Raw genomic sequence first — 12,594 nt, forward strand, 5'->3', positions numbered from 1 at the left:
ATCCCATTACAGGTGATCCCTACAGCCCATCCCATTACAGCCGATCCCATTACAGGTGATCCCTACAGCCCATCCCATTACAGCCGATCCCTACAGCCAATCCCATTACAGGTGATCCCTACAGCCCATCCCATTACAGCCAATCCCATTACAGGTGATCCCTACAGCCCATCCCATTACAGCCAATCTCGTTACGGGTGACCCCTACAGCCGATCCCGTTACAGCCAATCCCATTACAGCCGATCCCTACAGCCAATCTCGTTACGGGTGCCCCCTCCAGCCGATCCCGTTACAGGTGATCCCTACAGCCCATCCCATTACAGCCAATCCCATTACAGGTGATCCCTACAGCCGATCCTGTTACAGCTGATCCCGTTACAGCCGATCCCATTACAGGTGATCCCATTACAGCCAATCCCATTACAGGTGATCCCATTACAGGTGATCCCTACAGCCCATCCCATTACAGCCGATCCCATTACAGGTGATCCCTACAGCCCATCCCATTACAGCCGATCCCATTACAGGTGATCCCTACAGCCCATCCCATTACAGCCAATCCCATTACAGCCGATCCGTACAGCCGATCCTGTTACAGCTGATCCCGTTACAGCCGATCCTGTTACAGCCGATCCTGTTACAGCTGATCCCTACAGCCAATCTCGTTACGGGTGACCCCTACAGCCGATCCCGTTACAGCCAATCCCTACAACCCATCCTGTCACAGCCTGTTGCGGCACACCCGATCCTGTTACAGCAGATCCCATTACAGCTTGTCCCTGTGGGCGCACCCGCTACAGCCAATCCTGTTACAGCCCATCCCATTACAGCCAATATTGTTACAGCCAATATTGTTACAGCCGATACCATTACAGCCGATCCCATTACATCCGAACCTGTTACAGCCGATCCCACTACAGCCTGTCCCTTTGGCACTCCCATTACAGCAAATCGATCCCATTACAGCTGATCCCGTTATAGCTGGTCCCCATGGGCGCTCCTGCCACAGCCGATCCCATTACAGCCGATCCCATTACAGGTGATCCCTACAGCCCATCCCATTACAGCCAATCCCATTACAGGTGATCCCATTACAGGTGATCCCTACAGCCCATCCCATTACAGCCAATCCCATTACAGCCGATCCGTACAGCCGATCCTGTTACAGCTGATCCCGTTACAGCCGATCCCGTTACAGCTGATCCCTACAGCGGATCCTCTTACAGCCAATACCATTACAGCCGATCCCTACAGCCGATCTTGTTACAGCCGATCCCGTTACAGCCACTCAGGTGACAGCAGCTCTGGTGACAGCGGCGGGCGGGCGATGGTGACCATCCCCGAGCTCTCCCCCGAGACCTCCCGGCTCCTCATCTCGGCCGCACTCTCCCTCGCCGCCATCCTCCTCTTCCTCACCTTCCTCCCCCCTGCCCCAAGGGGGGGACACCCGCCAGGTCAGTGCCTGCTGGTATCAGCAGGGAGGGCAGACTGGTACCACTAAAGACAGCACACTGGCAGGGCATACAGACTGGTGCCAGCAAGGAGGGTAGACTGGCACCAGTAAGGAGGACAGACTGGTACCGGTACAGAAGACACACTGGCAGGGCATACAGACTGGTGCCAGCAAGGAGGGTAGACTGGCACCAGTAAGGAGGACAGACTGGTACCACTAAAGACAGCACACTGGCAGGGCATACAGACTGGTGCCAGCAAGGAGGGTAGACTGGCACCAGTAAGGAGGACAGACTGGTACCGGTACAGAAGACACACTGGCATCAGCAGGGAATACAGACTGGAACCAGTAAGGAGGCCAGACTGGCATCAGCAGGGAATACAGACTGGAACCAGTAAGGAGGCCAGACTGGCATCTGCAGGGAATACAGACTGGGACCAGTAAGGAGGGCAGACTAGTACCTGTAGAGAATACAGACTGGTACCAGTAAGGAGGGCAGACTAGTACCTGTAGAGAATACAGACTGGTACCAGCAGGGAATACAGACTGTTACCAACAGGGAATACAGACTGGAACCAGTAAGGAGGGCAGACCAGTACCTGCAGGATCATGCCCCCCCGCCATGCCCCCACCGTACCAGGGAGGGGACATCCCCCCCCACCCGCTGCCAGCAGGCCGTCCCTCCCTCCAGGGGCCCAATTTAGGGACTGGCGGGGCTGTGGGTGCCAGTCTGCAGGTGCCAGCAGGACCGGGGGGGACCTCATCACCCTTCCCAGCCTTTTTTTACCCAATTTTCCTCTTTTTCCAGCCAAGAAGATGGCGCAGACACCGCCAGGACATGGGCACACGGAGAACCTGGGTGCCGGCAAAGCCATTGCCGTCCTCACCTCCGGGGGGGACGCCCAGGGTAAGGGACACACCGGTGACCCCGAAAGCCAGTGGTTGTGTGAGGGTGAGGCCCTATTTTGGGGAGAAACCAGGTGAAAACGGGACTTTGTGGCCAGATCCTGTGGATGGTTGAGTTGCTCCAGTAGTTTTCTCCGGGTTGCAGTTTTGCGGGGTGACCTTGGGGGGACGGTGGGGTGAGGAAGCCGTGGGGTAGAGTTAAGGGGAGTTTTGGGGTGGAGGGGGGTGTCTGGGTGCACGTACCCCCTGCCAAAATTTGGGGGGGCTGGAAGGGACGGCGGCAGCACTCTGGCGTGAAGCCAACGCCAGAGAAGTGTTGGCGTTGCCCAAAAACGCAGGGATTCAGCCCAAAGCTTGTCCTCTGCCCAGGTGACCCCGGGGATGGGGGGGGTACCCCACAGTTGGGAGGGGTGGGGGCCTCATCCAGCCTGCGGGGGTCTCCGCTTGGCTCCCCACCACCACCGTGCTTGTCACCCAGTGTCATGCGGCACCGCTGCTAAATGTCAACGGGGCAAAAATAACTCGGGCAGCTGCGGGGCCAGATCCGTGCCGGAGGGGGGGAGGCGGAGGGCTTGGGGGGGGGCAAGCTGAGCGTTGTGCAAGGTGGAGGGAAATGATGGCTTTGGGGGGGTCCTTGGGGGCATCCCAGGGTGACGTTCTCCTCCTCCTCCCCCAGGCATGAACGCAGCCGTCCGCGCCGTGGTGCGGGTGGGCATCTACACCGGTGCCAAGGTCTACTTCGTGCACGAGGTCGGTGCTGACACCCACCCACCCCCCCCACTTTTCCCAGACACCCCCCCAAACCCTGGAGGGGGGTCGTTTCAACACCAGGTTGTGTCCCCCCCTCCCAGGGCTATCAGGGGCTGGTGGACGGTGGGGACAACATCAAGGAGGCCACGTGGGAAAGCGTCTCCATGATGCTGCAGCTGGTGAGCAGCGGCTGAGCCCAGCCAGCTCAGTGCACTGATGGCAGGGGTTGGGGGGGATACGGTGTAACCCTACGCCACGGCACCGGGGGTCAAGCCTGAAAATAACCCGAAACCGGAGCCGGGATGGGGGGGGGAGGGATGGACAGACGGACACAGGGGTGCTGGGGGGGGGGTGACCCAGCACCCATGTGGGGGTCCCACAGGGGGGCACAGTCATCGGCAGCGCCAGGTGCCAGGATTTTCGGACTCGGGAGGGACGCCTGAAAGCCGCCCGTAACCTGGTGAAACGCGGCATCACCAACCTCTGCGTCATCGGCGGCGATGGCAGCCTCACTGGCGCCGACACCTTCCGGGCCGAGTGGAGCAGCCTCTTGGCTGAGCTGGTTAAAGTGGGTACGTGTGTGTCCCCCTCCATGGGACCCCCCCCAAGATTTCTTCTTCAGGGTGAAAAGAAAAAGGGAGTTTTGTACCAAAATCGGGGGGTCTGCACCAAAATCAGGGGGGTTGTACACAAAAAGGTGGGGTTTTCCCCATGCTGGAGGTTTGTGCTGGTGTATGGCCCCATGGGGATGTTTGGGGGGGGGGACACAGAGGGAAAAGGGGGTGTCCCACCCTGTGGCAGGGGGAATTACGGCGGAAGAGGCGAAGAAGTCGAGTTACCTGAACATCGTGGGCATGGTGGGCTCCATCGACAACGACTTCTGCGGCACTGACATGACCATCGGCACCGACTCGGCGCTGCACCGTATCATGGAGATCGTAGATGCCATCACCACCACGGCCCAGAGGTGACGGGGACCCCCCCGGGTCCCCCACACCAGGGGGGACCCAGGTGTCCGGGCCCCACTCGGGCTTGCCGTGGGATGAAACTCGTGTCTCCCGCAGCCACCAGCGGACCTTCGTGCTGGAAGTGATGGGTCGCCACTGCGGGTATGTCCCCGTGCCATCACCCAGATCCGGCTCCCAATAAAGAAAGTCAGGAAAAAGCCCTGAACGGCCTCTTTTTCACCCGCTCCAGCTACCTGGCGCTCATCACCGCCCTGGCCTGCGGTGCCGACTGGGTCTTCATTCCCGAGTCCCCCCCCGAGGATGACTGGGAAGATCACTTGTGCCGGAGGCTGACGGAGGTAGGACGGGCTCCAGCAGGCGCCTCGTCCCCATCCCCGTCCCCGTCCCTGTCGTGACCCCCCCGTCTTCCCCCTCCCAGACCCGCGTGGGCGGCTCGAGGTTGAACATCATCATCGTGGCCGAGGGCGCCATCGACAAGCATGGCAAGGCCATCACCTCCGATGACATCAAAAACGTGAGCGGGGAGGGGGGGAGCAAGCCCCCCTTTTTTTTTTTTCCCCCAGCCCTTTCCTGGTCCCACTACAGGATGGGATCCAGGCGCATCCCTGTCTTGCAGCTGGTGGTGAAGCGTTTGGGTTATGACACCCGGGTCACCATCCTGGGCCACGTCCAGCGTGGCGGGACGCCCTCCGCCTTCGACCGCATCCTGGTAAGCAGCTCCCTCCCACCCCGGCCCTGGGGGAGAGGGGGGTCCGGGGGGTAACGTCCCCATCCCTATCCCCACAGGGCAGCCGGATGGGTGTTGAAGCCGTCATGGCTCTGCTGGAGGGGACCCCCGAGACCCCCGCCTGCGTCGTCAGCCTCTCGGGCAACCAAGCCGTGCGCCTGCCCCTTATGGAGTGCGTCCAGGTGGTGAGTATGGGGGGGGGGGACAGGACCCCCAGGAACACCCCCTGCACTCCTCACAGACGGGTGCAACACAAACCCAGCCGATACGATGCAAAGCCGTGCAGTGCGATGCAAACGTATCCAATGTAGAGCAAACCCAGCTGGTGCAATGCAAACCCATCCAGTGTGATGCAAAGTCACCCGGCATGATGCAAACCTGGCCGGGCGTGATGCAAAGCCGCTTGGTGCAATGCAAACCCAGCCGGTGTGGTGCAAACCAATCCATCTTTGCAACCCACCCATCTTTGCTCCCCACAGACCAAAGACGTGACGACGGCGATGAACGAGGGACGCTTCGATGATGCCCTGAAGCTGCGGGGCCGGTGAGCGTCTGCACCCTGTCCGTGGCGGGGACCCGGGGCTCTGGCCACCCCCGGGGCTCCCACACCCACCTTCTCCCCCTTTGCAGGAGTTTCCAGAACAACTGGAATGTGTACAAGCTGCTGGCACACATCCGCCCTCCCTCCACCAAGGTACGGCAGCGGGGAAGGGGCGATGGGGTCCCCTTGAACCCCACAACCCCCCCAACGTTGGCTCCTTCGTCCCCGCAGAGCGGCTACACGCTGGCCGTGCTCAACGTGGGCGCCCCGGCTGCCGGCATGAACGCGGCCGTCAGGTCGACCGTGCGGATCGGACTCATCCACGGGCACCGGATGCTGGCGGTGCACGACGGCTTTGAAGGGCTTGCCTACGGGAAGGTGCGATCCCCAAGGAAAAGGGGGTGCATGGGGTATGGCCCCGAAAAGCGGCAGCCACAGCCCCACAGGGAAAGGGGATCCCCTGGGATGGGGGTGCTCGACCCCCTTCCTAACCCCAGCACCACTGTGCTTTATCCCGCTGTTGTCCCCCAGCCTGGGGGTCACTGGGTTACCCCAATATTGCTCCAATACAGTCACAGCAAGGCCAGTGCACCCCAAAATCCTTCTCCCCTTCCCCTCTAACTTGGTGCTTTCCCCCCAGCTGGAAGAGATCAGCTGGGAGAGGGTCGGCAGCTGGACAGGGCTGGGAGGATCCAAACTGGGGACAAAGAGGTAATGCCCTGCCCGGGGGGAAACCCATGGCGGGGGGGGGGTCCCAGGTCAAGCCCCCCACCCTGGGCAGGCTCAGCCAGGGAGGTTTCACCCTCCCAGGACCTTGCCCAAGAAATACTTTGAGGAAATCAGCACCAGCATCAGCAACTTTGGCATCCACGGGCTGATCATTATTGGCGGCTTCGAGGTGAGCAGGGAAGGGGTGGCAGGGCGTAGGCAGCTGCCGGCACCGTGCCCGTGCTGAGACCCTGCGCCCTGCTGCCCGCAGGCTTTCACGGGCAGCCTGGAGCTGATGGAGGGGAGGGCCAAGTACGAGGAGCTCTGCATCCCGCTCTGCATCATCCCCGCCACCGTCTCCAACAACGTCCCCGGCTCCGACTTCAGCATCGGCGCTGACACCGCGCTCAACACCATCACCACAGTGCGGCCCCGCACCCCCCAGCCCCCTCTCCCCATTTAACAGCAGCAACTCCCGTTAACGTAAATCCCTTTTTTCCACCCCAATTCTTCCACCTCCACAGACCTGTGACCGCATCAAGCAGTCGGCGGCCGGGACCAAGCGTCGCGTCTTCATCATCGAGACCATGGGCGGCTTCTGTGGCTACTTGGCCACCATGGCGGGGCTGGCGGCCGGTGCCGATGCTGCCTACATCTACGAGGAACACTTCAACATCCACGACCTGCAGGTTGGGGACCCCCCCACATCCCATGTACCCCCACTCCAGGCATCACCATGGTCCCAGGCCACATTTATTCCCAATTCCAAGCCCCACAATGCCCATTTCATGATCCGTGTAGGTCAACGTGGAGCATTTAACTGAGAAGATGAAGACGACAGTGAAGAGGGGGCTGGTGCTCAGGTACGTCCCTGGGGTGGGATGGGATGGGGGCGGGGGGGGAGGCAACGGCAACTGAGACCTGCCGCGCTCATGTCACCCCCTCATGAGCCCATCTCCCTCCCCTGGTGCAGGAACGAGCGGTGCAACGAGAACTACACCACCGACTTCATCTACAACCTCTACTCGGAGGAGGGGAAGGGTATCTTCGACTGCCGGAAAAATGTGCTGGGGCACATGCAGCAGGTACAGACCCTCCCCAGGGAACAGGAATGTGGCCCCCAGGGATGGGGCTGCAGGTTGGGAGACCCTTGCTTGGGGCTTCCCCGTGTTCACCCAGTGACTTTTCCGGTGCAGGGCGGCACCCCGACCCCCTTCGACAGGAACTTCGGCACCAAAATGGGTGCCAAGGCAGTGGCCTGGATCACCGGGAAGATCAAGGAGTGCTCCCGGCACGGTGGGTGCCACACCTGGGGGGTTTCTCTGCCTTGTTTCCAAAGGCCCCTACCCTTCCCCACAGCCACAGGGTGGGATGGCCAAAAGAAAATGCCTGGCTCTTTCCCAATGTGCATGCGTGTTCTGATATCTCAATACAAAGGACTCCCGTGCACATTTTGGGGGGTGCTCTCCCCTCCTCAAGGGTCCAAAACGCTGAGCTCACTCCCCACCTCCCCTCACAGGTCGGATCTTCGCCAACACGGCTGACTCGGCTTGTCTGCTGGGTATGCGCAAGCGCAGCCTCGTCTTTCAGCCCATCGCTGACCTCAAGGAGCAGACAGATTTTGAGTAGGTACCCCCCTTCCCCCTCCACCGCAAGACTGTGCCCCAACCCTGGGAAGGATAAATACAGGCTGGGAACGCTTCCCCAGGCGATGTAGCGCTGTTTCCACCCAGGACCATCACACCACCCTCTCTCTCTCTCACAGGCACCGCATCCCCAAGGAGCAGTGGTGGCTGAAGCTTCGTCCCATCCTAAAAATCCTGGCCAAGTACAACATCGAGCTGGACACCTCAGAGAAAGCCCACCTGGAGCATGTCACACGCAAGAGGATCTCACTCGAGTCCAACATCTAAGAGGCGATCACCAGCGTGGCTTCCCCCATCCCAGAGCATGTCCCTGTGTTGCTCTGGGGAACCTCCAAAACAAGCACTCCCCATTGTAGCTCGCACCCCCTGGGAAGCCAGGCAGCACCTCCATGCCCCGAGGGCACCCGCTGCCTCAGCAAAAGACCAGTTTTACTGAAGCAGAGGGTTTCCTCAGGGTTGGTTTAGGTATTTTATGGGCTTTTTAAACAGAGAAGTGGTTCCCCAAGTGTTGCAGCAGGATGTTGCGATGAGCTGAGAGCAAGCGGTCTGGGTAGAGTCCCTAGGGCACCACTTTAGTGTTAAAAATTCAGAATTAAAATGCTTCAATAAACTCACCATTTGCTCATGGTGGCAAACACGAATCATGCTCCAACCCTCCAGTGCTCAGCCCCTGGGGAAGGGGAACATGGCTCCCACAGCCCCACAGGCACCCCTGGTCCTGACACCTTCATTTCCCAGCACAACAGGGAGGAATAAAGTACATATAATCTGATTTCTTCTCCTCCAAGTTTCTCCTGTAAAGTAACTATCAAAGTTTACCCTCCTCACTTCATCTCCGAGAGCACAGCGCAGCTCTCCCAGAAGATCCCTGGGTGGGGAACATGCACGTGGAGTATGATGCAGCTCAGTGCATTGTCAAGATCCAAAAAAACCCCAGACAAGGGCAGAGGCAGGGGTGTGAAGGGTGGCTGGGAGCAGCGAGGGGGATTGGATGGGGCAGGCTGCACTCGGAGGTAAAACCCACACAGAACTCATCAGAATGAGGGTTTAACAAGGCATCATCACAGACAAGGTGACGTTACTGTTCTCAGAGGTGTGACGGGAACTGTACATCGTGCTGAAAACAAGCATGGGAACAAAACCACCAGCAGCAGCACCCCCAAACTCCATCCTGACACACCCTCCCTGATTAGGGAGGACCCCAAAGGAACAGGGCCAACCCCTTGCGCTCCCTCAATGATCCCAACCACAAGTGTGCGACACACACACCTTCCAGCACGCGGTGAGCCATTTATTTCTGTGAATACATGACGGTGTGTGCGGGGATGCCGTTGCCACCAAGAGCGAGCCGTGCCGAACAGAGAGCAGGTGCTGCCCATGGGGGTCCTGCCTGGTGCCCCGCTGCCAGCACATCCTCACGCCTCCTCCTAAAATCTGTATATACACACGCGTACATAAAATCAACAACGAAATGGTGAGTTGATGGTGCAAAACCAAAGCAAAGGAAGAGCTCGGGTGGGTTATTGCATGGCAGACGGGAGGGAAACCCTCTGCTCAGGGGCATGGAGCGCTCTGCACTCTGAGCAGAGCTACTCTGGAGAGGGAGGGAAACATTTCCTCCGCTCACATGAATTACAGCCCCACAAAGTGTTGGCTTTTGAGGTGTTCCCACCCTCTTCCCCTCTACAGCACTGATGCATCTTAAAAATTATAGATAAGAAAGGAAAAATACACTTCCATGTTTTGAAGGGATGCCCCACATCCACCGGAAGCACCGGGAGCCGGGGACACACAAGGTCTGCCCTGTCTGTGGGGTGTCGTGCTGGGGCAGCCGTGGCTGTGTGCAGGTGTTCGCGCCAAGCGAAGGTGCCAGCCTGCACTTTTACACAACATACAGGCTTGCTACACGCACTTAAGGTGAGTTTTTCCACCAGACTTCCAGCCGACACATCCCACAGGACTTCTCTGGGTCCGACAACACCTTCTCTTGACTTCCTGCCCCAGGTCCTTCAAAGAATGAGGGTTTCCCTGTTCTCCCCACACCCAGAAAGCCTTCCTTTCCCAGAGTCTGCCCCAATGCAAAAAAAGGGGAAAAAAAAACAGGTTAATCCAACAGCTGGGATATAATTTGCCATTAAAGGGGGATCACTCATCTCACAAGGCCAAAATCAAGGGGATAGCGCGTGGGAGGAGCCACCAAGCAGGCGTTGCGGGCAGAGACACAACATGGAGACGTCTGTGAGTGGCACTGGTGAATCCCTGCTGCCCTGCACCAGCCCAGGTGGAAGAGCAGAGCAGGATGAAAACTGGGACGGTGACCGGGGAGGGGAATCCGGCACCCACGAGTTCCAAACCAAGCGGTCAACCTCATCCCCAGTGCTGCCACGAGGAAGCAGTGACGAAGGGAGCCGAATGCCGGTGCAGAACAGCCCTGTCGCCTTGTCTTTTGCTTAACTAAGGAGCAACACGTACTCCTTCAGGCAGGTGGGCAAGGGCAGCTGCTTCACTGCCTCCGGCAGGAACCGCACACCCAGGCTGCGGCGTACAGCGTAACGTGACAGCGTCTGTAGGGTACCAGGGGCTGAGCAGAGCAGTGTGAGCTTTTCGCAGAGCTGCTGATCCCTGGTCACCTCCCAGGGCATGCTGCCGTTTTTTCTCAGCTCAAAATGTCCGATAGCTCGATGGAGAAGATCGAAGCAGGAATCCTCGCGCTCCGTACCCAATCCCCGAACCAGCAACGCCACCAACCGCGAGATGGGGGTTTGGCCTTTCAAATTAACCACCCGAACCTCCGCCCCGAAGTCGAGCAGGATGCTGACGCTCTCCAGATTACCCTTCATGGCCGCCCAGCTGAGCGGTGTGTCGTTGTTGTAATCGCGGGCATTCACCAAGGCGCCATTCTCCAGCAGCGACCGCACACACTCGGCGTTGTTCTTGAAGGCGGCCCAGTGGAGCGGCGTGTCCTTATTGCCGTCCAGAGCGTTTGGGTTGGCTCCGTACTCCAGGAGGATTTCCACACAGGTTTCATCCTTTTCCGCTGCGTAGTGAAGGGCTGTGCGGTTGTAGCCATCCAGGGCGTTGACCTGCAGGAGAAGGGGAGGGAGAAGAAAGGATTTGGGGGTCACTGATGTACCCCAGCTCCTGCCGGCATCAGGGGAAGCTCTGCCGGTGCCGCACAAAACTGTTTCCACATCACAAATTTAGCGGATGGGAAAACGAGGCAGGTAGTGGGGGGTACGACCTCCCAGCAGCCAGAAGGAGCTGACAAAGATCAGGCAATATATAGGTTTCAATTCTTCCCTCAGGTTTCCAGTGCAAAACTACCCTCCCTCCCCAGAGAAGCGGGCACCCCCAAGATCCTGGGCCCAAACATTTTGCTCCCTACTGGGACAATAAACCTTCACCTGGGCCCATTTTGCCCTGCAAGGGGGCACAAAACCAGCACCGCTTAAAACAGTTGGCTCAAATCTCAGCTGTTTGTCAGCACCCACTGCCACCTCCCAACCCTTTTCAAAGTGACCTTTGCGTATATAACGTTGTTTTGTTCTTTAAAAGCCTTTACCTCCGCTCCCTTCTGCAGCAGCAGCTCGACGCAGTCAGCGTCAGCCACCATACAGGCGCAGTGCAGCGGTTTCAGGGTGCCGTGCATGCAGTTCACGTCCGCGCCCTGCGAGAGCACAGGAAACCGCAGCCGGGATTAGCAAACCCACCCGTTCTTGGCCCTTTTCCACCCCCAAGCCAGCAGCTGATGCGCCTCAATTTGCATCGTTAGAAAAGATTTATTAATAGATATCCAGCATAATGCTCCCGCGCAAGCCCTGGGGTTTGTTTTCAGGCCGGGAACTGCAGCTGCACAGAGCTCGCCGCCGGGCAAAAGCATTTGACAGTCTGCATCCCTGCTCCCAGGCTTGATTTTAATTAATTCATCGTCACTAAACGATGCCTGAAGAAACCTGGGTGCCACAGGGGTCTGGTATAACCCGTACAGCCGCTCTCTGTCTGTCAGCTCTCTGCTCCGGCAGGATCACGAGGAATGGCTGGTGTGAGGCCGACAGCAGGCACAGTGCGGGGGGGGTGGGGTGTTGAAAAGGCAAGCGGGGTGCTCTGCCTCTGGTAAATAAACTGACAGCCATCTAAAAGCCACCAGCAAGGTTCCGGCACAGCCTGAGCTGCCCTGGGAGCATCCTCAGGTGGGACACAGCCCCGGGCTGAACCCGGGAGCTTGTCGGCTTTGAAAGGGCATCTCCGAGGAGGTTTAAGACGCTCCGCGGAGCCCTCACCACCCGAAATAGCTCAGCAGCTGCCCGGATCAGCCAGGTTTAGCCAGGGCTCTCCGCTGCACGTAAGAGTGACCCGGGCACAGGCAAACCTCCCAGACCCCCCCCTCCGCGGGGCCAAGGAGGGGGGGCCCAGCCGCAAGAACCTCACCCCGACGGGCGTTCAAGCAGCGGGGAGCGATGCCCACAGCCCGGCCTGGCCCTTCAGCCGCGAAACGGGGGCAGACATACCCACACACACCGCCCCCGCAGCACCGAGGCACCCCGTTGGCTCACGGAGGGGGTTCTCCACCTCGGCCCCCTCCCCTACAAACCCTCCATTTCCTTCCCGAGCGTTTCGCAGCGACCCAGGGCCGGGCCGGGGGGCTGGGGGGGCCCCCCCTGCCGATGAGATCCTCCACGTTGTCCCGCGGGAAGGAGCGGATGGCGGCGATGGTGCGGATGAGCCGCTCCGACAGCGAGTACTTGCTCTGGATGCTCTGCATGATGTACCACATAGTGCGGGTCGGCCGGCCTCCTCCTCCTTCTCCTCCTCATGCCCCGGGCGGCTCTCACCGAGCCCCCGGCGCCAGGCACACGCCAGGCCCCCCCGCTATGGCGGGGAGGGGCCGGAAGAG

General features: G+C 59.4%; 3 protein-coding genes across 3 annotated transcripts in view; 1 reads left to right on the forward strand and 2 right to left on the reverse strand.

Annotated features, from left to right (window-relative positions):
• SENP1 (SUMO1/sentrin specific peptidase 1) overlaps positions 1-993 on the reverse strand; it is a 15,606-nt gene extending 14,613 nt beyond the window's left edge. The window contains exon 1 of the mRNA XM_010565158.1: positions 966-993. Within this exon, the coding sequence (XP_010563460.1) occupies positions 966-993 (28 nt within the window). The remainder of the gene's footprint in view (positions 1-965) is intronic.
• Positions 994-2,238: 1,245 nt separating this feature from the next.
• On the forward strand, positions 2,239-8,007 carry PFKM (phosphofructokinase, muscle). The gene is made up of 22 exons (XM_010565088.1): positions 2,239-2,361; positions 3,037-3,110; positions 3,212-3,289; positions 3,493-3,682; positions 3,912-4,077; positions 4,175-4,219; positions 4,308-4,416; positions 4,497-4,592; positions 4,695-4,787; positions 4,865-4,990; positions 5,285-5,349; positions 5,436-5,499; positions 5,578-5,724; positions 5,987-6,057; positions 6,157-6,244; positions 6,326-6,478; positions 6,579-6,743; positions 6,856-6,917; positions 7,028-7,139; positions 7,251-7,350; positions 7,574-7,679; positions 7,820-8,007. The coding sequence occupies exons 1-22, from the start codon at positions 2,271-2,273 to the stop codon at positions 7,965-7,967; spliced, it is 2,349 nt and encodes a 782-aa protein (XP_010563390.1). The 5' UTR covers positions 2,239-2,270; the 3' UTR covers positions 7,968-8,007.
• A 1,026-nt stretch (positions 8,008-9,033) lies between these two features.
• Positions 9,034-12,594, reverse strand: ASB8 (ankyrin repeat and SOCS box containing 8). The gene is made up of 3 exons (XM_010565089.1): positions 12,358-12,594; positions 11,263-11,367; positions 9,034-10,783 (listed from the first exon to the last, which is right to left on the reverse strand). The coding sequence occupies exons 1-3, from the start codon at positions 12,472-12,474 to the stop codon at positions 10,151-10,153; spliced, it is 855 nt and encodes a 284-aa protein (XP_010563391.1). The 5' UTR covers positions 12,475-12,594; the 3' UTR covers positions 9,034-10,150.

This window comes from Haliaeetus leucocephalus, unplaced genomic scaffold, assembly GCF_000737465.1.
Source record: "Haliaeetus leucocephalus isolate CR32 unplaced genomic scaffold, Haliaeetus_leucocephalus-4.0 Scaffold186, whole genome shotgun sequence".
Taxonomy (NCBI): Eukaryota; Metazoa; Chordata; class Aves; order Accipitriformes; family Accipitridae; genus Haliaeetus; species Haliaeetus leucocephalus.

What these genes read in the sequence shown, in the direction of transcription:
- ASB8 (XM_010565089.1), bottom strand. Translation starts at nt 12,474, where the DNA reads ATGTGGTACATCATGCAGAGCATCCAGAGCAAGTACTCGCTGTCGGAG. An exon ending in TGGAGGATCTCATCGGCAGG is followed by an intron (nt 11,368 to 12,357) that starts GGGGGCCCCCCC and finishes GTGCTCTCGCAG; the next exon opens with GGCGCGGACGTGAACTGCAT. An exon ending in TGCTGCAGAAGGGAGCGGAG is followed by an intron (nt 10,784 to 11,262) that starts GTAAAGGCTTTT and finishes CTTCTCCTGCAG; the next exon opens with GTCAACGCCCTGGATGGCTA.
- PFKM (XM_010565088.1), top strand. Translation starts at nt 2,271, where the DNA reads ATGGCGCAGACACCGCCAGGACATGGGCACACGGAGAACCTGGGTGCC. An exon ending in CCTCCGATGACATCAAAAAC is followed by an intron (nt 4,593 to 4,694) that starts GTGAGCGGGGAG and finishes CCTGTCTTGCAG; the next exon opens with CTGGTGGTGAAGCGTTTGGG. An exon ending in TCCGCCCTCCCTCCACCAAG is followed by an intron (nt 5,500 to 5,577) that starts GTACGGCAGCGG and finishes TCGTCCCCGCAG; the next exon opens with AGCGGCTACACGCTGGCCGT.